Raw genomic sequence first — 27,251 nt, 5'->3', positions numbered from 1 at the left:
ATTGCCGCCCTAGGCAAATGCCTTGTTTTCCTTGCGGTAGATACGCCCCTGGGATACCTGAGTACATTCTCAGCAGCCCCTACAGGGGTGATCATTACACAAATACTGGAGAATAATGACATGCTAATAGGTGGGTGTGAAAAGCTTATGACCTCTGGGTTGTTTAGCCAGAGGAGATGAAACCAAGTGGCCATAAAGAATCCCTGGTCATACAATGGAAAAGATAAAAGACAAGTGTGCATGTATGTGCTACTTTTAAATTGCAGTTTCAGAGTGTTTGCATAAAAATTGTTTTGCTTTAACATTCCTGGTTTGTTTTTTGCCTTTTTTTTATTCCCCACTTACAAAATCAACTTGGGGTAATGCTTACTAATCCTAATCAGCCCTTTAAAAGAAAAGTGTGGGCTTTTTTCCCCCAATTATACTTACCTAGGTAGATGCAGCATCAGTACGATGCTGCAGCTGTCCCCCTCTGACTCTAAGTGTGAGAATTCAGTGATCACATGACCGCTGTTCGCTAATGTCTCACCGCTGCTCTGAGAAGAGGGTGAGACTTTCAGTCACCACTCTCTGCTCTACCCCCACCCCCCGGTGAGGGGGGAGGGACCGGCTGGCTCAGGGTCTCAGCAGAGGCTGAGTCAGTTACTGCTCCAGACATTGGGGTGGATCCTACCTTTAACGTCAGGATCTTTCCCCAGCCTGGACTGGCTGAATGACATAATACCACTGTCAGCTGAAAATGGGTCACAGGAGTGCAGAATGAACTTCTCCCCTATGATTCACAGGAGAAGTACACCTAAAAGAGCTTTGGCTGTACTTCTCTTTTAACAGAAGCCTTAATGCGGCCGTAGATATCCGATTTTCTTGCCAAATTATCGGCCGATAAAAAAATCCGCCGATATTGGTACCGTTAGTGGGGAAAAATGGTGGCCGTTTTTCTTAATTTTATGAGATTTTGAAAATCGTCCAAGGTGGAAAATCCTGGGACGATTTGTTAGATCGGCCGATTTTCACGGTAATTTATGGTCAAATCGGCCGTTCTTCTGGCCGATTTGACAATAAATTGGCTATGAAGAAAAAGAAGAAATAGAAGAAATAGATTTTGCAGGAGAAGAAGAAATAGAATATCAAGAAGAAGAATAGAGGAGAAGATGAAATAGATTTTGCAGAAGAAGACGGAGAAGAAAAAAAGTTGCAACATTGTATCTATTTGTATGCATTTCGGATACAGATGTTTCTATTCAAGTACAAATAGATACAATGTTGTTTCTCTTCTTCTTCTGCATAATCTATTTCTTCTGTCAAATATAATAGCGGGTCTCTATGCAGGGACACCGCTATTATATTAATTGACGGCCGTAGATGGGAATAGAACCCGCTGAATTTATTTTTTAATTAGTGGCTACGGCAGCTGTCTGAACGACCGATTTACGACTTTTAAAAAAAAGAAATGGCTGATTGTCCCCACGTCTATGGCCTGCTTTAGGGAAACACCAGGATCTCTACAGTGCCTATGACTTGTGTAGAATGTATATGTACATGGGACACTCATCTTTCATCAGCATTGTGTTTCAGATATGTGTGTACTTTATCCTTTTAACAGTGGTTAAAATAATTAAAAAGAAGAGAAGAATGTCACTGGTCAAGTGAATGTCATTTCCAGTATATTAATACTTTCTTTATTTGCTGTAGGTGGACACAGATGATGTCATCACCAGGGATGAACAGATATTCTTGCTGTCCCAAGCAATGCGCCACTGCCAGACACAGATGTTGGCTCACAATTCCCAATGGAAACAGAATTCTTCAAATGGTTAATATTGTCTTACCTAGAAAGCCTATTCAAAGAGAAATAAGGAAATTGTTCATTCTGACCTGTGCTTCTAAAAATGCTAGTTGCTTTGCTGTCATGCTGACCCTCTTGCTTTAACACTTAAGTCAATACTTCTACATCCATTGACACATCCATTGGTACAGATAAGGATTTCTTTCTTTTGAGATCTGCATACTTATTTTGGATTAGTGACACAGGAAGTATTACAGCCATAGGGTCATGGTAACAACAATTCACTAAATGTTTTCAGAAGGAGATCAATAATGGCAGCCTCCATATTTTCTTGTGGTTTAGAATGGTAATTGAAATATGTATGTCTTTGTATACACATGTTTGTTTAGTCAGTAGTAGAGACATAGCTATACATATGTAATACATTGCTCAATGCTCAAAGAATGGCACACTCTATTTCATATCAGAAAACCCAACCTTAATTTTTCAGGCTTGATAATAGGTAATGCTTTGACTAGAAATTAGCACTGGGAAGGAGGCCATGGTTGGCCTGGCATAAGGCTTACAATTGTACCATTCATTGATTGGGAAGAATAAGAAGTCACATGAATAGTGTTTAAAGTTTTTAGTGTAGGAAATGTTAGTGAAGGTTAAAGGATAACTGTAGTTTTAACACAGTTACAGTTTACCTGTTAAATGCCCCCCCCCACCCCAACAGGCCTTCTGGCAGTTCTTTGTCTTACTCCTGTAACCTGTCTTCTCAAAGTCACCCGGCTTACCTCTTTAGAAATCTTCATTGTGCAGCCAACTGGACCTCACCATAGCAATGAATGCTGCTTCTTCTGCACATGTGTGGAAGACGAAAGTTCTGTGAGAGACATCTGCAGCACCAAAAATTATAGAGGAATGTGGACAGGTAAGTATAAGACTAGCAGGGTTTGCTGGGATGTAAATTAAAGAATAATTGTTCTAACACTACTGTTATCCACTAAAGAAACCAAGGAAACACATGCTAACCCCCATAAAATTCTATAGAGGCAAGGGCTTGCTATTAACTAAAATTAGAACTTTGGTGGTGCATGTTTGATGACCAGTGGACCAGATTATTAAATTTTTCAAGTTAATAAATTAAACTCAGTATACATATCTTATAATTTTAGGGTGTGCTCCACAATGGGATGGAATAACCTGTTGGCCGCAAGGATCTCCCAACCAGCTGGTTTCAGTTCCCTGTCCAGGACACATTTATGACTTCAACCACCAAGGTGACTATATCATAAGTAGTTGGGAACAAAGACACGGCAACCTCAACTACATCATGGCTCTTTAAGCATCCTGTTTCCCTTGTTCTGAGATAACCCTTTTTTGGCAATGATTTCAGGATTTGCTCATAGAAAATGTGGCTCTTCTGGCAAGTGGCTTCAGGCACCAGGAGTCAACAGGACCTGGGCCAACTACAGTGAGTGCCTCACATTGGTCAGTCCAGGGAGAAGGACCCAGGAGAAGGTATGAAGAAACTGCACAAAACTGGTAAAAAAATAAAATGTGTATACATCATTTGCAACAGTCAGTTAGACGTTAGATGTATTTTTAAAATTTAGCTTACAAAATAAAGTAGTTGCCTTACTAGTTGCTCATGATATATTCACCATATTCTTGACTATTTTGTACTTTAAGTAAAGTAAATTGCATCTTTCTACAGGAAGTGTTTGAGCGTTTGTGGCTAATATACACTGTAGGATATTCAGTCTCCCTGGCCACGCTTCTGATTGCCCTCTGCATACTCTGCTTCTTCAAGTAAGATCTTAGCTTATAAAACTATTAGCATTAATTTTGTAGCCACCTATATCTTTCAGTAAAAAGAACCCTTCGTGTTTCAGTCATCCAACATTAACAGCTGTTCGTGAATTGTTTGTTTTGTACTTACTTCCCATTGTGGTAGGCGCTTGCACTGTACTCGGAATTACATCCACATCCACCTCTTCACTTCATTCATCTGCCGGGCAGGGAGCATATTCCTAAAGGACGCGGTGCTCTATTCCAGGGAGGACGAAGGGGTAATAGAGGATGAAATGGGAGAGATTTCATTGGCTAAAGCATCAGAGCTCCAGTGGGTGAGTCAGTATTTTGAGTGTTTGTAAGTACCTGAAAGAAAATCTATCTAATCAGGCCCACCAACATGACTCATTACACAAGATAAAGAATACTTGGCTTCTGAGATTTGCTTCTCCCGCAGAACTTTCCAATGGAGGCCTTCTTTGGACCCACTCACCCAGACCAAGTGGTCGGAAAGGTGGTGGAGTTGGTTTGCTTCTATGCCCACTGAGCACCTTTCAAGTCCTCCATAACCCTCCCTCTCTATCCTTCTCTTCTTTCGAGACTCAGTGCATTCGGCTGTTTTCTCCCATTTCTCTGAGGATTGCAGTGATCTATCGGCCTCCTGGACCAGTGTCACGCTTTCTTGATGATTTCTCCCCTTGGCTACCCTACTTTCTCTCCTCTGAACTACCCACTATCATTCTTGGAGATTTTAACATTAATGTGAACAACCCAGCTACATCCCAACTCTTTAACCTAACCTCATCTTTTGCCTTAACACGATGCTGGGAATATATTAGACCTTGTCTTCTCCCATCGTTGCACTCCCTACAACCTCACAAACACCCCCTTTCCTCTGTCTGATCACAATCTCATCACCTTCACAGTGTCCTCATCTTTAAACACTTATCCCTCCAAGCAGCAAACAATTACCCGCAGAAACCTTCACAACTTTAACCCTTCTCTTTTCTGCTCTGCAACTGACCACCTCTATGATAGAATCTCTCCCGTCTTGCCCTGACCTGGCCACTGCTGTCTACAACAGTTCTCTTTCATCCACACTAGACTCACTTGCTCCTCTAACAACACGAAGCACCAGGCCACGACCATTACAACCTTGGCAGACTGACGACACCAGAAATCTTAGGCGACATAGTCGTGCGCTGGAGCGATTGTGTCGTAAAATCAAATCTCACTAAGCTTTCACCCTATATAAATCTGCTTTCTTAACATACAATTCCTCCCTCCATGCTGCCAAACAAGACTACTTTGTCACTCTCATCAATAGCTTGTCATCCAGTCCTCATCGTCTCTTCTCTACTTTCAACTCTCTACTTTCTCTACCTCCACCCAGTACCTCACTAACTGCTTACGAGATTGCAAATCATTTCAAAAACAAAATTGATGCAATTCGTAGGGGCATCTCCACTGCACAGACATCCATCCCACTTAGCATACCTTATACTAAAACCTCCCTCAACACTTTCCTCTTTTGACCTTGCTACTACCGAAGAGGTCACTAAGGTTTTCTCAGAATCCCATCTCACTACCTGCCTCCTGGATCCTGTCCCCTCACAACTACTATGGTCACCCTCTTCTTCCACTCTATGCTCCCTCACTCACATCTTCAATCTCTCCCTCTCTAACGGTGCCTTCCTCTCCCCTGTAAAGCATGCACACATCACTCCCATACTTAAAATGCCCTCCCTGGACCCCACCAACCTGAACAACTTAAGACCCATCTCCCTGCTCCCAATTACCTCGAAACTCTTGGAATGCTTAGTCTACAATTGCCTGAGCTCCTACCTCACTGACAACAACCTTTTTGACCCTTTACAGTCTGGCTTTCGCTCACTCCACTCCACTGAAACTGCCCAACTAAAACTCAATAATGATCTACTAACTGCTAAAACCAATGGCCACTACTCCGTACTCTTACTACTTGACCTCTCTGCGGCTTTTGATATTGCTGAACATCCCCTCCACCTCAAAAAACTCCACTCTCTTGGTCTCCGAAACTCTCTCCTGGTTCTCCTCCTACTTATCGCAGCACTCCTTCAGCGTTACCTATAACTCTGGCTCCTCCTCTCCACTCCCTCTTTCTGTAGGGGTCCCTCAAGGTTCTGTCATTGGACCCCTACTCTTCTCTATCTACACCTCCTCCCTTGGTCACTTGATAGACTCCCATGGCTTTAAGTACCATCTCTATGCTGATGACACACAAATCTATCTTTCTACTTCTCACCTCACCCCTTCAGTCTCCTCTCGCATTACTAACCTACTAAGTGACATATCGGCATGGATGTCCCTCCATGTCCTCAAACTCAATCTTTCTAATAGTGAGCTCATACTATTCCCTTCAGCCCGTGCCCCCTCCCCTGACTTCTCCATCAAGATCAATAACACAACCATCAGTCCCTTCCCTCATGCCAGGGTACTAGGTGTAATCTTAGATTCCCATCTGTCCTTTCAGCCCCAAATCCAATCGCTGTCCAAATCTTGTAGACTTCACCTCCACAACAGGCTATCCCCTCTTCAGTCTATCATGAATGCTGCTGCCAGACTCCACCTTACTAACTGTTCCATATCTGCCACCCCTCTCTGCCAATCCCTCCACTGGCTTCCCATTGCCCAATGGATAAAATTCAAAACATTAACATATATAGCCAATTATAACTCTGCCCCAAATGACATCACCAATCTTGTCTCCGAATATCACCCAAACCGTACTCTCCACTCCTCGCATGACCTCCTGCTCTCTAGCTCCCTTATCTCCTCCTCCCATGCTCATCTCCAGGACTTCTCCAGAGCTTCCCCCATCCTCTGGAACTCTCTACCCCAATTTATCAGACTATCGCCTACTCTGCTCACTTTTAGGCGATCCTGCCCTCAGCTAATAATGTAATCTTCTACTCCGCCTACCAGTCCATCCCCCACAGTTACTTCCTTTTGTACCACTAGCCCCTTTCTCCTTCACTGGTGTGTGTTGATGAGGCTGCACTTATAGGCAGCACTGATGGGCACTGATGAGGTGGCACATATAGGTAGCATTGATAGGCTGCACTTATGAGACGGCAGTGGTGGGCATTGATGAGGAGCCACTGATGATGCTGCACTGGTATGCAGTAATGATGGACACTGATAGGCGGCACTGATGGGCACTGACTGATGGCACGTATGGGCGATACTGACTGGAAGCACTGACTGATGGCACTGACTGGCGGCACTGCTGGATACTGATGGGCACAACTGCTGGGCAGCACCGATGGGTGGCACTGATGGGTGGCACTGCTGGGCACTTATTGGCGGCACTGCAGGGCACTGATCATCAGGTGCCCTGATGATCAGTGCCAATCTGCTCTGTGACAGCTGCCAGTTATCAGCAGTACTTTCCTCATGCTGTGACAGCGTGAGGAAAGTGCTGCCGGTAACCAGCAACTGTATTTACTCCGTGATTTGCTGTGTCAATGAATTTGAAAAAGAATCTAAATTTGAAATGGAAACATATTGCAATAAATACAAGTCATAAGAGTGAAATATCAAAATGATTCCTACATAGGCTTCAGAATAGAATAGGATAGAATAGAAAAGGGTAGAATAGAATAAAATAGGATAGAAAATAAAGGAATAGAATATAAGTGATAAAAAATTGTGCGCTGCCAAATAATTAAATAAATGGTGAAACAATTTTGAATATGAGCTGCTGCAAACACATAAAATGTGTGTTCGTCACATGTGAAATAATAAACCAGTGTGTAGTTCTGCACTGCTCAAACTATAACATATAAATAAATCCAAAAATCATGTAAAAAACTCAACAATATACGTCCAAAAGGAAAAGGAAGGAAAAACTCTTCAACAATGTAGGTGGGAAGAACGTATTCCTACTGGAGAGAAAGCCCACTATTCCGGTGCTGTAAGTCTGAAATGATCATGCTTGATTAGCGTCATTCAGGTCCATAGGTGACAATAAAGTTAAAGAAAACCTGTCATTGAATCTGCTGTTGCTGACCTCTTATTCTGAAAATACTAGTCTTGCTCTTATGTTAATCCATTGGCTTCTATACTTTGAGCGACTGATTTTAGCAGGCCATAGATGATTCAGTTTTCTTTCCTTCCACCACAAGTGGCAGGAAAGAAATTCACTCAATTCCCTCCTCAACACACTCAGTGTTGATGGGGAATGCCTTCTGTGGGACTATTGTGTTTTGCAGGCAGGGAGCCTTCCCTGCTGGCAGAATGCAATGATCACTGCTAGTGGCTATAGTCACCAGCAGTAATCGCACGCAAAAAATCTGACAGGTTGGTTCTACTAAAGTCAATTAATAGATTAACTTCAGTACAACCAGCCTACCCATAGATGGACTGAATCTCGGCTGGTCCTTGCTTAATCAGCCGAGATTCAATCCATCTATGGCTGGCCTTAGAACAAGTATACAGATAATAATAAACTTTATTTATTCAGCTATCTGAATACTTGTTTCAGGTTAGTGATTCCAAAAGTACTGAATCCAGGACATCAGCATAACAGACAGTTAAGTAGCAGTTTTAGGAGGAGATCGTCAATAGTATCCCTCGATGTTTCTTTTATGCCAGGTATACTTTAATTAAAGAAAATGAATGATCATTGGTAATAGTCTTTCAGGTTGTTTGGCACCCATAAAAGTAAGGGATTGATATGAGGTGCAGTTAGGGTGGTACGGGTTGGTTTGAATGCAGGATGTTTTTTGTGAGAAAAAAATACAATGCTACTGATCAATAAAATGTGGAGAAAAGGGAGTGTAAGGTTGTTGGTAGCAATCATTCAGGTGTTCTTTTTATTGCATAATAGAAAAAAGTTCTTGATTTAGTTATCTGATTGGTTGTTCAAGGGTACGCATATTTTCTGTTCTGCTGTTGAAGCTAGTCAGCCTCTTTTTTTTTTTTATTGTAGGCTGGCTGCAAGGTGACGGTGACCCTCTTCTTGTATTTCTTGGCCACTAACCACTACTGGATCCTAGTGGAAGGTCTCTATCTGCACAGCCTCATCTTCATGGCATACCTGTCTGACCGCAGCTACTTCTGGGCGCTGACAATCATTGGCTGGGGTGAGATAAGTGGTGATGTTTCCAGGGCATATACTGTATATGAAGGGGGCAAAGTGATATCTTGTAGTTTTTAATGCGGTGGATATTTTTTAAGTGATATTCTTACATCTTTTTTCTGCATGCTTCTGTTGCTTATCTGGTCATTCAGCTAGTGCAAAAACCATCCAGATTTTTTTTTTACATTTGTGTCTCTACTGGTCTTTAAGACCCTTTTGGAAAGATGCCCCCTATTTCTGATTGTCTTGGAAATTCGCTTTACCGAATTTCTCCTTACCGTGAGTACTCGCAGTTGGATGCGCAGAAATCCCCCATAAAGCTGTGCGAATCTCGCTTACCACGACTGCAGCCAAACTACACGATTCCTGCCCATCCAAATACTTTGGTTCTGTTGAATTTGTGGGTGATGGAGCTCCGTTACCCTGGAATGATCACACGACACTCTAAGGCTGGTTGCAACTCACATAAGGGCTGATTTTAGGCTCAGCTCTCTGTTTTATTAAGAATACACACATGCCCCCCACATGAATAAAGTCAATCCCTCCCACCGAACAATACAATGGGGATTGCTTATACAGAGGATGTACATTCCAATTGGAGCATAGCCTTTGCTATTATCTATCACTGGTCCTCCCCCATGAACCTTCTGAGGTCAGCAGACTTCCTCCCCTTCCCCCCTATGAGCCATCTGAGGTCATATTTCCTGTCCTACTAGCTTCTATTGGTATGTAAATTCTCTGCACAAGCACTCCCTAAAAATATCAGTCTGTACCTGGATGGGCCCGATACGATCTTTATTAAAACACATCCATCCCAGATACAGTTTCAAGTTAGTAATGGGTTGTAAGATATGCATAAGCCTACACGTGGAGTTCACACCGCTTGCGCATTGCGTTATGAAGCCCACGTGGTACCATGCTGCTGATATGTGGATACAGGCCCACGGTCTACTGACAGCAGCATTCGCATGGAATGCCGTGGTGGTATACACGCCGGTCTATAAGCGCAGATCTGCCATCTCATCCATTACCAAGCTGAGTACTGTAATACATACATTGTACATGCGCATGGCCCAATTGCAGCCTTCAGAGCTTTAATTAAGCCACACGAGAGACATATGAATAACACTCATATATGACACATTTAAAGTTCGACCAACAATACAAAATTTCCATGACATTCCCTCCTGTTTTATCATATTCTCCTCGTGTCCCTTCTTGATCTTCTTCAGCTTGATGGGTGTAGTCTCAAACTTCAAAGAGTTCCTGTAGTTGTCCCTGAGAATAAAGCTCCACGGGGTACCTGAAACAACAAGACCCGACGCAGACTCGACGCAAACAGGCTTGATTGAAGCGATGATCCTCAAGAGCGTTGGAACCTTCACTACAGGAAGGCTCTTGCAAAAACCACAAACAGACTTGTGGTATGAATAAAGCTTGTGATCCCACGGTGGTCTGGGGAGATCCAGCAACAGATTCTCAAATTGCCCCTGCAGACGGGGCCACACAAGGCTGGTCTCGACCCAGACAGTTTTCCAAATCGCAGACACAAACCATGATGAGGCTTGAAGCTTGCTTGAAGGTCTTGGAGAATGTGGTCTTCAGAGAGATAAATTAGAGGGAAGCCAGGACGTAATCTGTAGAGAAGGTGGATGGTTGGTGAGGTCTTCCTCCGATCAGTGGTTGGAGTGGGATCCCAGGAGCGGGCATGGAGATGTGGTCGTCTGCCCGAGCTTGGTTTACACGGTCGATGAGGCAACAGGAACATCTCACCGCGGCATATAAAAGGCAGATGAAAAAGAGAAGCATCAGGATATACACTCCCACTTCCTTCAACCAAGATCCGATGGAGAACAGGAAATCTCCCAATCCTCCCAAACCCTTGAACGGATTCCAACCCTCACTAGCTATAGCTCTAGCTTTTCCCTGTAGTTCACTAACTTTGTCCATATGGGCCTGGACCTTGTCATCGGTGTCTTCTATCCAAGTACAACAATCCTCTCCGATGAACTCACAGAACCCCCCTTTGGCGGCTAAAAGGTAATCAAGGGCCATCTTCTCCTGAAGCACTAAAATTCCCATCTGCCGTTGTTCTTGGGCAATTTCTCTGACAGCCTCTACGGTCTCGTTAAACATACTATCCACGATGACAGAAAAATTGTTCAGGCGCTTCATAAGTTCTATTCCCCATCCTGTCCATGAGGGGAACCAAGCCCATGCCTGGTCGCCCTCAGAGAACAGTTCCCTGCGAACTCTCCCTGCCATCCTTACCTTCTTGTGGACCATCAACTCTTCATGGTCCATCACTACATAGGATGCGGGGACTAGCTTTATGAGGGCACACGAACCTTTCGCGTTCTGGGGAAATGTTCTATAGGCTGCCGAACCACACAGAAAATAGTATGGACCTGTCAGAGCAGAGCAGGAGGAGTTCCTCGTTCGGCCTCTGGCACTGAGCAACAGTTGCACAGACTGGGGGATTGCTCCCTCAGTCTGCACATCACATCCGTCCTTCCAACACACGTGGTCTGGTCGGTCAGTGTGGTTACTCAGAAGGGAAGTCTGGTTAGTCAGATTGACAGTTATACCTCCCTCGCAGGTGGTAGTCCCAACAAACTTGTTACCTGTGCCAAAGCTGATGTTAAAGCACACCTGAGGGCTGCCTAGCTGCCCAGTTACCCATAATGGACTGACGAGGGCCCTACAGGAGCTAGAGCTAATATTGGTGCTGAAACTGATGTTACCTGCTAAAAATGTGTCATTAAGTTCTACCGACAAATGTCTACGTGGGGGCTGACCAGGGGTCCCTTGCTTTTTCATGCCGACGCGGATGTCATATAGGGCATGAACAGCGGCCATTGCGGACATGTGATGACTGGGTGGGGGCTTTGAGCATACCCAACAGTTGGTTTTGTTGGCGGTTCTGGCTAAACGCAGGTGCATTTTAAATAAAAGGTTGGGGTATCTGCCATCTTTTCCTCCGTTCACACACATGTAAGACATACAAACAAAAAGAAAAAGGAAAATGACACCCCTCATTCTCTGGTGTAGCTGAGAAGCTTCTTGCAGTGGCTTGCGTGCACCCAGTTGTCTCGTCCCTCGAGCTTGAGTGAGGTAGGTGTCGTCAGCTGGACTTGGTATGGTCCGGTGAACCGTGGCTCGAGTCCGGTTCTTTGATGTTTCTTTAGGACGACCCAATCACCTGGCTCAATAGAAAGAACACCTGTTATTGTATTTGGATCGGGGAGCGATTCGCGAACCCGATGGTGTATCTTCTGCAGCTCCCGTTGCAGAGATTGCACATAACCTGTAAGCTGTGAATGCAAAGACAACAACTGTTGAGGAAAGTACAACCCTGTTTTGGGAGGTCCCCCAAACAACACCTCGTAGGGTGACAGCCCATGTGGTTGCCGAGGGGCATTCCGGATGGAATAGGGGGCAATGGGGAGACATTCAGGCCAAGGTTTTTGGGTATCGGAAGACGTTCAACCTTACCGCTACTCTCGGGGTGATATGGGGTGTGTCGCCGCTGACTCCAGTTCCACCAAAGAGATGCAGTCGTGTCCTTTGGAAGAGAGATTAGTAGTGGACAAAGAAGACATGTTAGCAGAAGAGGTGTTAGTATTGTTAGTCGTGTTGCAAAATTCAGCACTGTCATTGCTGTCCTCCCCCCCCTTCTCATCTTCCGACACAGGAAGAAGAGAAGCTGGGTTAAGAATAGTGCATCGTTTGATAGTGAGGTTAGTAGGGGTTAGGAGGGTTTTCCCCTGAGAGGGGTACCTTGCCTTGGATGTCCTGTTTTCGCAGGACCGTTCTTGCTGCACTGGTGTCGGTGAGGCAAGGGAGGGGATATTTTAATTCCTCTAGAAAAAGATGGATCTGGGCCGACACCGATTTGTCAACTTCCTATGAGAATTCATAGGAGTTACTTACCATGGTGGTCATAGGGGCGGAGGACTCATCAGGAATGAACTGCCACCGACCTTTAGGTAATTGGGGACAGCTCCTCCTCATGTGCCCCGTTTGGTGGCACTGGAAGCACCTGGGTGGGAGCCTATCCTTCCTGTGACCCAGATCCCTTGGTTTTTCGTGTGGGGTCTGGGACATAAGAACTTTGGCCTTGTCTTGTTTTCTTCTATCCATTTCCCTCTCTATTGCCGCAAGAGTGGAAAGGATAGCAGGGATAGACATCTCATTATATTCGGGTCGGGTCAGAACCAGCCTTTCCCGAATTTTAATATTGATGCCTTCCAAAAATTTGGCCCGCAACAGAATGTGCGTCGCGGTCACCTTTACCCCTTCAGTTGGAGCATCAGGTCCAACTTCCAGATCCGCATCCAGTGCCGTCTGCTTGAGACGGCGCCAGAAGCAGGCGCTTTCCTCATTAGGACCCTGGGTGAGCTTCATCATGTCCGTAGTAGAGGTAGCACCATACATTTCTGGAAGCTTTGCCTTTAGCTGTGTACAGAACTCTTTGCCCCCTGAAGTCATCTCCTCATGCGTGGTTATAGAGCACCCTGCAATCACTGTACTGGCCACTTCCATGCCCACCTTTGCCCGTAGGATCTGTGCACAATCTGACCCGCTCATACCATAGCTGAACTGGTTTTGTCCAAACATTCGAGCAAATCCTCTCGGATTGACTCGATAGTCCGGGAGCTCAGCCAGAATAGTGCGGATCTCTGCCGGGGTGAAGGGGACATGCCAAACTACCCGTTCCCCTAAAGTCCGTTCCCCCCGTGCATTGGGAGGACCTTCAAATTGCTGCACCCTGACTGGATAGGCCTCGGTCCGGGAAGAGTGCAAGGGCTGACCCAGCATCATCGGTGGGCTTAGATTAACCACCTCGCTTACTGCACCTTCAGGTTTGAGGTCCCTCAGATCAGGGTATAGCTGGGGGGCAGGGGTCTGATCAGTGGTTCGTAGCGCTTTGATGCAATCCGCCCTGTTTTTTAACCGGGTGTCTATTCCCCTTGATTCACAGATAGTCTGCAAATCGGTTGTTGAGTAGGCTTCATAGTTGGAAACAGAAGGAGCTGGGGTGAAGCAGGGAGAAGGGAGAGGTAGAGGCAGAGGCTGAGGCATAGAGACAGAAGACACAGAAGGTATGTCAAGAGTGACGTCACTAACAGAAGAGACAGGTGCAGTTATACTTATCTCAGCCACTGTTGGTTGTTGGGGGACCCCAGCAGACCCTGATCCTGCCTGCCTTAGTAGAGTCAGCCCTGAAAGAGCTTCCTCCACCTCTGACACCGGATCCTCCTGTTTTATTCCCTCTGGAGGCCAGGTATACATCACCTGGTTCTTCCGGACAGACACCAGTTTATGTATGCCTTGCTTCCCTAATCGGATTGACCTGTGAAGCCATAGCTGTGCGATCTCTAGTTCTGACGCCTGCATCCGTGGTCCAAATTCAGAGATGAATTTTTCCCACCTCCATGCGTCAAATGTACCTTCCCGGGGAATTTCCCATCTGGTACCCTTCGACCATTTATTCCACCTTTTGAGGGGTTCTGTAGACTTCCCCCCCAAACTCACCTTCATCAGTTGTGCAGCTGTCCTTACCCTGAAGAGGGCTGGTTCCCCCTCTCTCTTCATGGACTGACTACTGCCCATCGTGACTAGTCACTGGTATATATCCCGCGTCCGGGTACCTGTTTACCCCCTGGAGCACTCGGTGGGATCCTACCGAGAGGCCTGATTCCACCACTTTCCCAGCACAGCGTAATTTATGTGATTCTTATCGATCACCCGAAGCGCATCAAGTGGCGGTCAGACTGAGAGCACACCTCCCACTCCCACAGCGCAATTTGTGTGATCCTGACCACCCGAAGTGTTTGTGGTAACCAGGATTTCCCTGGACCGCCCACTCACACAGCGTAATTTATGTGGTTCTCATCACCCACTGTGTTTGGCAGGCCACACCGCACAATGATGAAAGTGGCTTTTCTCTCCCTGCACACAGTAGCTAACACAAGTCAAAACAAAAAGAGGGGTTCTTGGATGTTACTTAGGGGTCACTGGTTGGGCAGAAACCTGCTAACTGACCTTTAGGAAATTTGTGTAAAGAAAAAAACTTTCCTAATACACACAGAAAAAAAAACTCTTTTCAACCTGAAAAACTGTTAAAAAGGACAAAGTGGATCCTTATGAAAAACACGGGACGTTTCACAGTAAAACAATTACACAGAGGTAAACCGAAAAACTGCGCCAAAAGTAACCTTGTTGCTGACTCAAAAATCACTCCTATCAGCACCGCTAAACGATCCACATTATACACGCAATCTTTACTGCAACCACCTAGAACCGTTTACACAAAAAGTCTGCTGGACGTGAAACACGCGACACAGCAGCTTAAAACAAACCCGCTTTACAATAAGGAACTACTTTTAACAGGAAAAACACAAGAAAAACATAATCACTATACAAGAAATCTATGTGCAAAAACCCAGACTACACCGCGCTCATTAAATGTGGAACACGTGAAGGGAAAATTCGCTTAATACACTTTAAATTGGCTGGCAATACGCAAATTTAAAGCTAAAAGCAAACAAATGAAACTGTAAAAAATTTGGATTAAAAACACAATATGGGTCAAATGCATATAGGAAACTTCATGCACATTGCATAGAGATTACTGCACATTTGGTAGCCAACGAAATGGCCACCAAACAAAAGGAGTCCATGTGGTTTAGTCAAGAAAATGACCCCCCACAGAGGAGCACATGGCAGATACTAGAATGACCCCCCACAGGGAAGCACATGGTAACGCTAGAATGGCCCCCCACAGGGAAGCACACGGCAGCCTCTAGCCTCAAAATTGCCTCTTACATAAAACAGACGTTTGGACAGAACATACACTGGACAATTACACAACAATATGAAGCACACATACAACACAATTTGGGCACAATCACAGAACGGACATAAAACACCAACATATCACACTAACATGCACATGTAACAGAAAGGACCCCCTGCTGCATGCTTGCTGGGAGCAGTAATACCACAAAACATTGTACAGATCACATACACACAGAGATCTTACAACAGTTAACAATTAACCTAAGCCTTTCAGCACTGTAATAATTACCTCACGTGGAGGGGGGTAGAGCAATCACCACAGTACCTACAGCCCACAAATACTTACCTAACACTATGCAACAACTTTTACCCACTAAAACATATACCCGTTTAATTTTTGGTTGGAAGATTTTTAAACTTGACCAAATCCAGCCAACCAAAACCCACCCCTCTGCTGCTCTCCGCAGAGACAAACCCTCGTCTTTCACCCACAAAATCAAGAGTTTAGGACAAAAAACGAGGTCCTTGTTAAGCGGTATTTCTTGTTAGCTAACAGAGAGCGAAATCAGCCACACGAACACGCAAAAAGCGATCCTCTTAATGGCAGAGAGACCTGAAATGTGCCGGCATACTTTTTGCTAGTTCATGATGGCCATTCCCCCCTCGTTCTAGGTTAGCTACGCAAGAATACGCGTTAGTATCCACCAGGCTCGCCAAACTGTCTTGGAAATTCGCTTTACCGAATTTCTCCTTACCGTGAGTACTCGCAGTTGGATGCGCAGAAATCCCCCATAAAGCTGTGCGAATCTCGCTTACCACGACTGCAGCCAAACTACACGATTCCTGCCCATCCAAATACTTTGGTTCTGTTGAATTTGTGGGTGATGGAGCTCCGTTACCCTGGAATGATCACACGACACTCTAAGGCTGGTTGCAACTCACATAAGGGCTGATTTTAGGCTCAGCTCTCTGTTTTATTAAGAATACACACATGCCCCCCACATGAATAAAGTCAATCCCTCCCACCGAACAATACAATGGGGATTGCTTATACAGAGGATGTACATTCCAATTGGAGCATAGCCTTTGCTATTATCTATCACTGGTCCTCCCCCATGAACCTTCTGAGGTCAGCAGACTTCCTCCCCTTCCCCCCTATGAGCCATCTGAGGTCATATTTCCTGTCCTACTAGCTTCTATTGGTATGTAAATTCTCTGCACAAGCACTCCCTAAAAATATCAGTCTGTACCTGGATGGGCCCGATACGATCTTTATTAAAACACATCCATCCCAGATACAGTTTCAAGTTAGTAATGGGTTGTAAGATATGCATAAGCCTACACGTGGAGTTCACACCGCTTGCGCATTGCGTTATGAAGCCCACGTGGTACCATGCTGCTGATATGTGGATACAGGCCCACGGTCTACTGACAGCAGCATTCGCATGGAATGCCGTGGTGGTATACACGCCGGTCTATAAGCGCAGATCTGCCATCTCATCCATTACCAAGCTGAGTACTGTAATACATACATTGTACATGCGCATGGCCCAATTGCAGCCTTCAGAGCTTTAATTAAGCCACACGAGAGACATATGAATAACACTCATATATGACACATTTAAAGTTCGACCAACAATACAAAATTTCCATGACATGATTGAAACATGTCAGGTATTAATTAATTAAGGGCCAAGCTTTCTGGTTCCCCTGCAGAAGCTTGCTGCACAATGTACACCTATAGCAAATCCATAGAGGACCGGTGCTATGCAGATGCCTGGAATATGTCCATGGGTATGTCCCCCTACTGTATATACAGTTGCAAGAAAAAGTATGTGAACCCCTTGGGATTACGTGGAGTTTTGCATGAATTGGGCATAAAATGTGTTCTGAACATCATCTAAGTCACAACAATAGAAGAACACAGTCTGCTGAACATAATACTACACAAACATTAGATGTTGCCATGGTTTAATTGCACATAACATGTAAACATTCACAGTGCAGGGAGGAAAAAGTATGTGAGCCTTTGGATTTAATAACTGATTGACCCTCCTTTGGCAGCAATAACCTCAACCAAACGTTTCCTGTAGTTGCAGATCAGACCTGCACAATGATCTGGAGTAATTTTGGACCACTCCTCTTCACAAAACTGTTTCAGTGTAGCAATACTCTTGGGATGTCTGGTGTGCCATTTTATGCCCCATTCATGCAAAACTCCACGTAATCCCAAGGGGTTCACATATTTTTTCTTGCAACTGTAGCTAAACCTGACTTTGTTTCTCTTTTTGCATTAAGTGGGAAGGGTTAGAACCTCTTACCCACATAGGTGTTAATTGATGTATGTGTCACTGTTTGGAAGATTGACCCTCTCTTTAATTCTGGTGATAATGGTAAAAAAAAGAATATTTTACAGTCAGCAGAAAAAAAGAAAAAATGAAATCTTCTGATAACAACACCAGTTCTGAACACAACTGTCTATAAAGATTAAAGGCTGTTGTGACTCCAGCACACAAAATGAAGAGAAATTTCCCCAATGGGACACGTTTACCTTTACTGAGTGATATATAGCAATTGCCATTACTATTAAAATGCTAGTTATTTGTCTATCTTTTTCAGGACTCCCTGCGGTATTTGTCTCTGTGTGGGCAAGTGTACGGGTGTCTCTAGCAGATACACAGTATGTACCATTTGTGTTGTCCCTTTTCCCTTTAAAGGAGTGCAGTTATGAGTAAAACTTGGAGACTGTCACTATTAATCTCTTCTTGAAATGATAACTGCGCAGTGCTCATGCTGATTTGCTGGATTTAATATTTCAAGCCACTGCCCTGGAATAGGTACTGTATGTAAAGATGGAATGCTGACTTTTGTCTGAGTCAGTTGATCTGAGTACTTGTTTCAGGATGGTGATTCAAAATATTAATGCCAGTGGGTCAGAACAATAGCCAGGAAACTAGCCTTTTCAAAACGAGGCAAGTGCACTGTAAAGTGGTATTAAACCCAAAAGCAAACATTTACAGTATTGTATTGCAGCTTAGATATGATGGCTGTATTCATTTTCTTTTTTAGGCTTTCTATCTTCTTTTTTTTGTCCAGTTAGCAAGTCTGCTGTTTTTCAAAAGAGCAAGCTCTCTTGCAAGATGCATTGATTTACAGGGGTTAGACAAACCATTTAACACTGACAGGGTTGCTTACAATGATCAGTTTTATTTATGTATGTAGCACCCTGCTAGTTAGAGAAGGCTGCTAGGAAAGTTTGGCTTTCCCGTAATCAACAGAGCAAGAGATTGATTACTTACGGCTGCTCAGTGTTTCACAGGCTGCTGCTCTGTTACTTCCCCCAGCAGTTGTGCAGTGCAGTGCAGCTTTAAGTAAAGCAGTCCTCAAGTTGTCCAAGTTTGCACTTCCTGGGTATCCCATGCTCTGACTCTATCCAAGTTCATCATTCCCAAATAGCAACCTAAAAGAAACCCCTACCCTGTTCTTTGGAGCCATTGGAAAAATGCAGAAAATGCGGTGTGTCTGGCTGTGTGCTGTAACGGGAAAATAGGACTTTGCGGGGGGTGCGCTACACGTAAAATCTTTATCCCAAAAGGAAAAACTGTAACTGCTCCTACAGTGTTAGGTGGAGTTCAGCTTGAATTTGTTGGTGTATCTTAATCTGATAGTACTCTAACACTCCCCTCCCCCAGACTGACAATACTGCTGTCTGCTGTGCCTCCAGTGCTCCTTCATCCAGAGGGGGGTGCTCTAATACAGGAGATGTGTTGCTGGCCAGATCACCAGGTAAAAACAGAGGGGGAAAAAAGCCTAAAAAAGAAAAAAAATGCATATATTGCATTTTTGGTTTTCAGTTTAATACTACTTTAGGAAAGGACTACAGTATGATGGAACTGCAGAATGTTGTTTTAACATGAGGATCTGCTGAAATCACTAAATACATACAGATATCACTTTCACCTTCATGTTATGAGGGAGCAACCAATATACAGCCCAGTGCTTAATGCCCTCACAAACAATGCATCAGGGCTCACCCTCTGCATCTCTGTAATTTATAACAGTAGAATACTGTAGAATAGGAGAAGATGATGTTGTATCAGAGGGGAACAGCTTTTTTCTGATTCAGACTTGTTCCACTACAAGGAGGGGTGATCACAATCACGTTTTGGTTTTCTTACATTCTTCCGCAAGTGGCTGAATATTAGAAGCTTGGGGACCTCCAACAATGACAGACTCCAAAAATGTTGCCAACTTCAGTTAGAGGACTTGGGTATTCCTTTGACCTTGCAACTTATCACTAGGTGCCACAGAAACACAGCAAAATAATTTGTTGGTATACAATGCTCATGTATTTTATGCAACAACTACATCAGTATACAGTAGAGATATATTCATCAACTAGTATATGGCAGTGTTCATATGTTTGTAGCTGCATCTATGGTACTGTAAACTCTATGTCTTTTCACTGAAATAAGTTTCCTGGTTGCAGAGAAGCAGATGAACAATTGTGGACTGTACACTGTTTGTTCTGTAGGGCTATATACAGAATTTATAACAGGTTATGAGCCCAATTTCCCAGTCATAGCCTGCTACAGCAAATAGGTGCAAGATACAGCAACAGAAAGAAGACTGCAACAGATTAAAAGAAAATGGCCAGTAACATAGCTGTAACAAAGCTTTCTTTTGCAAGCCTGACAAACCAGAACTACCAGTCTTGGGAATTCAAAATGAAAATGCTGCTAATAAGGGAAGGTATGTGGAAATGTAAAGTATAAATGAAGTCATGCCAGAACAGTCTTCAGATGAGTGGACATAGAAAGATCAGAAAGTTCAGAGCACAATCTCTCTTAGCATAAAATATGATTAAATCATACATGTATATAAGTGTGAAACTTGTAAAGAAGTGTGGGAAGGGTTACAAAAGGTGCAAAAAAGAGCTAATCGGTTAAATCGGTGAAATCAGCAATAAACGGTTTGATTAGAAAATTATGCCAAACCAAGATGATGAAAGGCAAGGATATGTAGGATTACATAAGGCCCACCCTGGAAATGGTTGAACGCCTGAGAGGTACAGGAGAAGAAATAAAAGATTTTCATGTTGCAACACTATTACTTAGTGGTTTACCAGAAAGTTATGAAACGCTTGTCACAGCACTTGATGCAAGTCCAGATGATGAACTGACATTGGAATATGATAAGGGCAAGCTTATTGGTGAGAATAAGCGTAAAACAGAAAGCATTAATAATGACGGTGCCTCTGTGGCAGAGTTTGCTTTAAAGGCGAAAAATAGGATTACAAACAGTAACCTGCAACAAAAAACACGTAACTGCTTTGTGTGCAAGAAACAAGGTCATTTAAAAGAAAATTGCAGAATCTGGAAAGCTAGAATGCAAAAACAAACTAAACTACAAAAGGCCAAATGTGTGAGGGAAGAAACTAATTTTTCTTCAGATAATGAACATGTAATCAGTCCAAAAACTGGACCTTATCTTTGCAGCCATAGTGTGTTGATTAAGGAGCTGTGAGTCACATGTCTTTATTCACTTTGACCAGAGTAAAACAAAAAGTAGAAGTATAATTGTCAATGAACCTTCAGCGTATTCAAAATTTCATGAACTAACACAAACACTTCAAACTAAAGGAAATTCCACATCAGTATCACTTGAAGATAAACAACGGAGTAACACATAGAAATTTACGCAGACAATCCAAACACTGTTTAAGAAGATACCAGGCCACAAGAGGCTTCAATCAGGAAATACACTAGAAGCAATAAAGGCATCCCAGCCAAATGCCTGTCCTATGTTGCTTGCGTAGCATTAAAACCAGAGCCAGATTCATGGGATGAGATGCAAAGACTTCCAACCCATGAGAAATAAAAGTGGATCAGATGCTTTGACAAAAAGGCTTACAAGAAACAGATTTAGAGAAGTAAGATCTGAAATAGGACTAATATAAGGAGTAGTTGTTCTAATACAATGTTCATGTATTGTATGTTACAATTACATTGGTATTCAGTAGAGATATATAATTCAACCAGTAGATGGCAGCGTTTATAAGTTTGTAACTGCATCTATACTACTGTAAACTGTATGGGGTTGGTTTACTAAGAATAAACTGAAGCAATAGATGTTAGATACCAAACTTCACCTAACTGAAACAATTAAGACCTTGCCGTGGTGAACAGAAAAGCATTTAGGAAAATTGCTTTAGTAAATGTTGAATTGGCATAGTCACGTTTACATAGTAGACAATGCTAAATTTGGTCCCTAGAGGGTGTAGGAGCATAGGACTAAGGCAAGATCCCATTTCTTTGTGTGTGTGTGTAAAAAGAATCAGTTGGCAGTTGTGATATGTTGTTTTGCTTCTTTTGATGCTAATTTGATTATTAACTCTCTTCTTTTGTAGTGTTTTTTACATGTTCTGCAAACAAATGCATTTTTGAATGAATGTTACAGAGTAATGCATGCTATTTTCTAATGTTAAACATATATCTAAAAATTACAGTAATACTCTGTTATATGCCAAATAATTTTCAATGTCTAATTCGAATTTTCTTATATCTACTTATAATTATTTATCTTTATTCTTGAATAATGGTATTACTATATACTGTACAGTATGGTTAACATCATGACTTAGTGGTTAGCACTTCTGCATAGCAGCACTAGGGTTGCTGGTTCAAATCCCAACCATGGCACTAAATGCATAGAGTTTGCATGTTCTGCCTGTGTGGGTTTCCTCCCACACTTTAAAGACATGCTGGTAGTTGTTTTGGCGCCGGTCTAAATTGTCCATAGTATATGAATGTGAGTTAGGGACTTTAGATTATAAGCTCCTAGAAAGCAGGGCCTGATGTGATCTACAATATATGTCTTTGGGGGGGGGGGGGGATTTGCTCTTCTACCCCTCTTTCCTGGCCTGCAGGACTGTATGCTCAGATAAGGGTATGTTAGTGATTTTGGAGGGAAGCCACACTTTTATTTTATTTTTTGGCCATGGGGTTCCCCTTCAAATCCATGACAGTTCTATTTCTGATTATATGACATATAATTTTTAATGTCATATTCACATTTATTTAATAATATCTGCTTATAATTATATATCTTAATTCTTGAATCATGGCACTACTATATATTCATCATAACATTAAGGGCAACATAGTAGCTTAGTAGTTAGCATATCTGCCTACCAATACTAGGGTCACTGGTTCAAATCCCAAGCATGGCACCACATGCCTGGAGTTTGCATGTTCTTCATGTGCCTGTGTGGGTTTCTAACACACACTCCAGAGACATGCTGGTAGGTTAGTTGATACTAGTATGTGGGCTCATAGAGATGTTTAATTGCATCTTCCCTAGAGTACTGCATGTTTTGTAAGTATATACTTGGTGCAAAAAAGCTGTGACTGGCATGCCTCCTCCCTGCTTTGCAGAAGGCTCTTGCAAACATAGCCAGATCCAGCAGAAGCTCCTCTTCAGCCATGATTGCAAGAAGTGAGGCAGAAGTGCTTGTTGGCACAAATAAATACACCCAATTAAAACCAGTTTGGTGTTCCTGCATTTTTGAGTTTGGTAAGTGTCACCTGCCTCCAGCTGCTGTGTTTACTTTTGTTCAAGGAACTGATATTTCTTGCTCTTTGGGTGCATGTGAACGTACTTCCACAAATGTGATGACACCATTCCGGTCTGAGAGCTGGTCCTGAGACCATTTGAGTGTGATAACTAATTTTTATGTGCGCTCATGGCTCATGCAAATAGATTTCCTTTTGTGTGCAATACATTATGAAAACTATGTCCACCATCCATGTCCCAACATTTCTGTCCACCACCCATGTGTCAGGGAATGAGAAGATCACCCCAGCGATCAAATCTGCACATGCGTAGAATCCTGACAAAACATACAGGCAGGCGGGTACTAGGACCCAGGCGCGCCTGTCACCAATGACTGCGCCGGGCAAGCACTAGGACCCAGGAGCACCTGTCAGGAGTCTGGTGGGCTATTTAAACCCGGTTCTTGCAATGCTCAATTGCAGTATGGTCTTATCTGTGTTCTTGAGAGTAGATTGTTTGTTGCCGACCCTGCCTGACCCTGATTTGCTGTCCGTCTCCTGTTCTGATCCCTGGCTTTGCCTGACCATTCTCCTGCTTAACCCCGCACGTTCTGACCTCCTGTTGACGAACCTGGCTTGTGACCCGTTTATCCCTCTGCCTGCTGATTCTGTACTACACCACCACCACTGTTACCGACCCGGCCTGCCCGACGCTGCTCTAGTTACCTCCTCACATCAGACTCTTACCCGCTATACACCTTTTACGGTGCCTCTACCACAGCTGCGTAAACCCAGGGGCCGCGACCTGGTCTCGGCCTGCTCCAAGTCCATCCCCACCATCAGGGGCCCTGGTGAACAAGCAGGTCGGAGCTTAGATTCCGCGCCTTGGGGGATTCCGGTCCGTGGAGTGCTAGAGGCTACCGCGGATTCCTGACACCATGTTTCCGCCATCTCTGTTCGCCACCCATGTGTCCGCCATCCATGTCCCCGCCATCTCTGTCCTCCATCCATGTCCCTGCCATCTCTGTCCACCATCCATGTGTTCACTTTCTCTGTCCACCATCCTTGTCCCTGCCATCTCTGTCCACCATCCATGTCCCCACCATCTCTGTCCACCATCCATTTCCCCGCCATCTCTGTCCCCCATCCATGTTCCCGCCATCTCTGTTCACCATCCATGTCCCCACCATCTCTGTCCATTATCCATGTCCCCCTGATCACATACCAATGCTCTGTTCTGCCTTTCACATATCGCCAGTGGGTTAGCTGCATCTGTGGCCAGCATATGTGTCCCCCTCACAGCATACCTCCACTCTGTTCTCCGCTAGAGTCCTTCCAGAAACGTACCCGAGCGGCAGCATCCAAGCAGGAATCCACAGAAGGCGAAGGTGGACTGTAAGCTCACAGAAGGTCTCTCTGCATTCCCTCCCGCTTTCTGTCACATAGGAGGCATGCAGAGCGGTGCTGTCCTTTTGCCTGCGATCCAGTATGGAGATGTGAGGGAATTGCAGACATGGGGGTCAATTCACTAAGAGTTAAATAATGACTGAAATAATGCAGTAAAATAACGCATCCGGTAAATCTTTTGCAAATGTGCAATTCACTAAGAATTTTGCGGTAAATAACTATTGCTGTAAAATATCTGTATTGCGGCAATGACCGCATATTTTTATGTGGTAATTTATCGCAGAGTAGCTGGTTGTTAAGGAAGCCATAATAACGGATACTCATCAGCAGTCATCGGGAGAATGAAAACAAAACATGCCAGCAATTACAAATGATGAAAAAAACAGTGTGGGGCTCCCCCCATCCATACCAGGCCCCCTGGGTCAGGTATGGATTTTAAGGCAAACCCCACACCAAAATTAAAAAACAAAATGGCCCTTAGGTCTGGTATGGATTTTGGGGGAACACCACACCAAAATAAAAACAAAAAAAAATGGTGTGTGGGTCCCCTCACAATCCTAAGGGATTTTGGGTCTGGTATGGATCTGGTTCTCCTTTATATCCATACCAGACCCCTAGGATTTGAGGGGGACCCCCTCACTGCATCTGAAAAAATACTGCACATGATATCACCAGCAAAACCCTGGTGATAAATATTGCATCTTTTTTTTTAGTTTGTTTTGTTTGTGAATTAGATTTAACAGTTTACTGCATATTTTTTTTTCAATTCTGCGTTAAATATTGCAGAAATTTTTTTTTGTATGAATTGGACATTTTATTCCCGCATGCGATGATTTATGCAAATGAGTCACGTGACAGTGTTATCTCATGTGGTAACCTTTAGTGAATTGACCCCGTGCTGCATAATCCCACACAGCACTGCACCAGACATCACACCTCCATTTTGGTGTGAGCGAGACACATAGGAAACCATGGTTTCCTGTGTGTCTTTTAGAGACATGCGGTTGTCTGTTCAGAAAACTGCAGGTCTCTGCAGATGGTGTGCCCGAGCCCTGAAAAAAGGCAGCTGTGTGATGTGCTGAAATATGCATTACACCACCCCTTACTGCAGGCTCACTGCAGCCAGAATAGACAGGTGCTGCACACTAAACCACTGAAGTTTAGTATGGCAGCTATCCGGCGCATTATGAATGGGCCATAATACTTTCATGTGTCGAAATGGAATACCCATAGACAGTAGTGGAATAGAAGGAAATGCCCATGGAGAATAAAGAACAACAAAATATGAACTAATTTGCTTGCAAATCTGAGAAATACAGCAATTTAACCTTTCCCACAGGTGTTCCTCAAGTAGAGTAGCAGATTGTAAACTTGAAATTATTTGGAATTATAGCTGTTTTCTAGGCAGTGACAAAAGGGCATGCCCATAGAGTATAATAGGAAGCAAGATGTGATTTGGAGTCAGAACCCTTCAACATATATTTGGGATTATAGCTGTTTTCTATTGAATGAAAAAGGTGATCACTGGAAGCAAGATGTGACCTGGAGTCAGAACCATTAGACATATCAAATAAATCCTTAGGAGACATACTCTCCAAATTCAGTGGTAATGGTTAAAACTGAGATTAAGCAGAATTGCCATTGTTTTATGTGGAAAGATAAAGGTGATTGACAGAAGGGAATGCCCATAGAATATAATGGGAAATAAAATCTAAACTAATTTTCAGGCAAATCTAATGGACACAGCAATTACCCTTTCCCACAGGTGTTCCTCAAGTAGAGTAGCAGACTGTAAGATTGAAATTATTTGGGATTATAGCTGTGTTCTATGCAATGACAAAGGTGATTGACAGAATGAAATGCCTATAGAGTATCATAAGAAGCAAGATGTGACTTGAAGTCAGAATGATTAGACATATCACACAAATCCGTAGCCAACATACTCTCCAAATTCAGTGGTGATGTTTAAAATTTAGATTGAACAGGATTATCAATGTTTTCTATGGAATGGCAAAGGTGAATGACAGAAGGGAATGTCCATAGAATATAATGGGAAGCAAAATATGAATTTATTTGCAGGAAAATCTGAGAAACATAGCAATTTAACCTTTCCCACAGATGTTCCCCAAGTAGAGTAGCAGATTGTAAGATTGAAATTATTTGGGATTATAGCTGTTTTCTAGGCAGTGACAAAAGGGAATGCCCATAGAGTATAATAGGAAGCAAGATGTGATTTGGAGTCAGAACCCTTCAACATACCAAATAAATGTTGATGTTCCCCATCAACATGGGGACAAGGTGCTTTGGGGGGGAGCCCCCCTGCCCCAAGGCACCCCCTATGTTGAGGGCATGTGGCCTGGAATGGTTCAGGAGTGGGGGGCACTCGCTTGAGCCCCCCCTTCCTGACCTGCCGGGCTACATACTCATATAAGGGTCTGGCACGGACCACGCTTTTTTTTTTTTATTTTGGCATGGGGGTTCCACTAGAAATATATACCAGACCAGAAGGACTTGGTATGGATGGAAGGGGGGACCCTATTTGTTTAAAAAAAAAAAAAAATTAATTGCTGGGCAATATCGGCAATTCTTTTTACATTCAGCTGTCAGCGGGAACCCCACTGACAGCTGAAACAATAAAGAATGTTTTTAGAAGATGTGTGGTATCTTACCACACACTAAGATGGGGGGAGTTCAGCCCATCACTAGTTTTTCCTACAGGTCCTATCTTGCTTCCCATTATACTCTTTGGGCATTCCTTTGTGTCATTCATCTGCCTTTCCATAGAAAACAGTTATAATCC

At 43.6% G+C, this 27,251-nt stretch overlaps 1 protein-coding gene across 1 annotated transcript in view; it reads left to right on the top strand.

Annotated features, from left to right (window-relative positions):
• Positions 1-1,702: 1,702 nt before the first annotated feature.
• The window catches only part of LOC149444799 (parathyroid hormone/parathyroid hormone-related peptide receptor-like), a 64,751-nt gene continuing 39,202 nt past the window's right edge, over positions 1,703-27,251 (top strand). The window contains exons 1-7 of the mRNA XM_089654495.1: positions 1,703-1,813; positions 2,947-3,051; positions 3,168-3,292; positions 3,489-3,583; positions 3,729-3,900; positions 8,538-8,691; positions 18,111-18,171. Of these exons, the coding sequence (XP_089510621.1) occupies positions 1,750-1,813; positions 2,947-3,051; positions 3,168-3,292; positions 3,489-3,583; positions 3,729-3,900; positions 8,538-8,691; positions 18,111-18,171 (776 nt within the window). The 5' untranslated portion in view covers positions 1,703-1,749. The remainder of the gene's footprint in view (positions 1,814-2,946; positions 3,052-3,167; positions 3,293-3,488; positions 3,584-3,728; positions 3,901-8,537; positions 8,692-18,110; positions 18,172-27,251) is intronic.

Source organism: Staurois parvus, unplaced genomic scaffold (assembly GCF_062004578.1).
Source record: "Staurois parvus isolate SC_StPar_1 unplaced genomic scaffold, SC_StPar_1.0 ptg000770l, whole genome shotgun sequence".
Taxonomy (NCBI): domain Eukaryota; kingdom Metazoa; phylum Chordata; class Amphibia; order Anura; family Ranidae; genus Staurois; species Staurois parvus.
The sequence above is the reverse complement of the archived record's forward strand: the minus strand, read 5'-3'. Positions and strand labels throughout refer to the sequence as shown.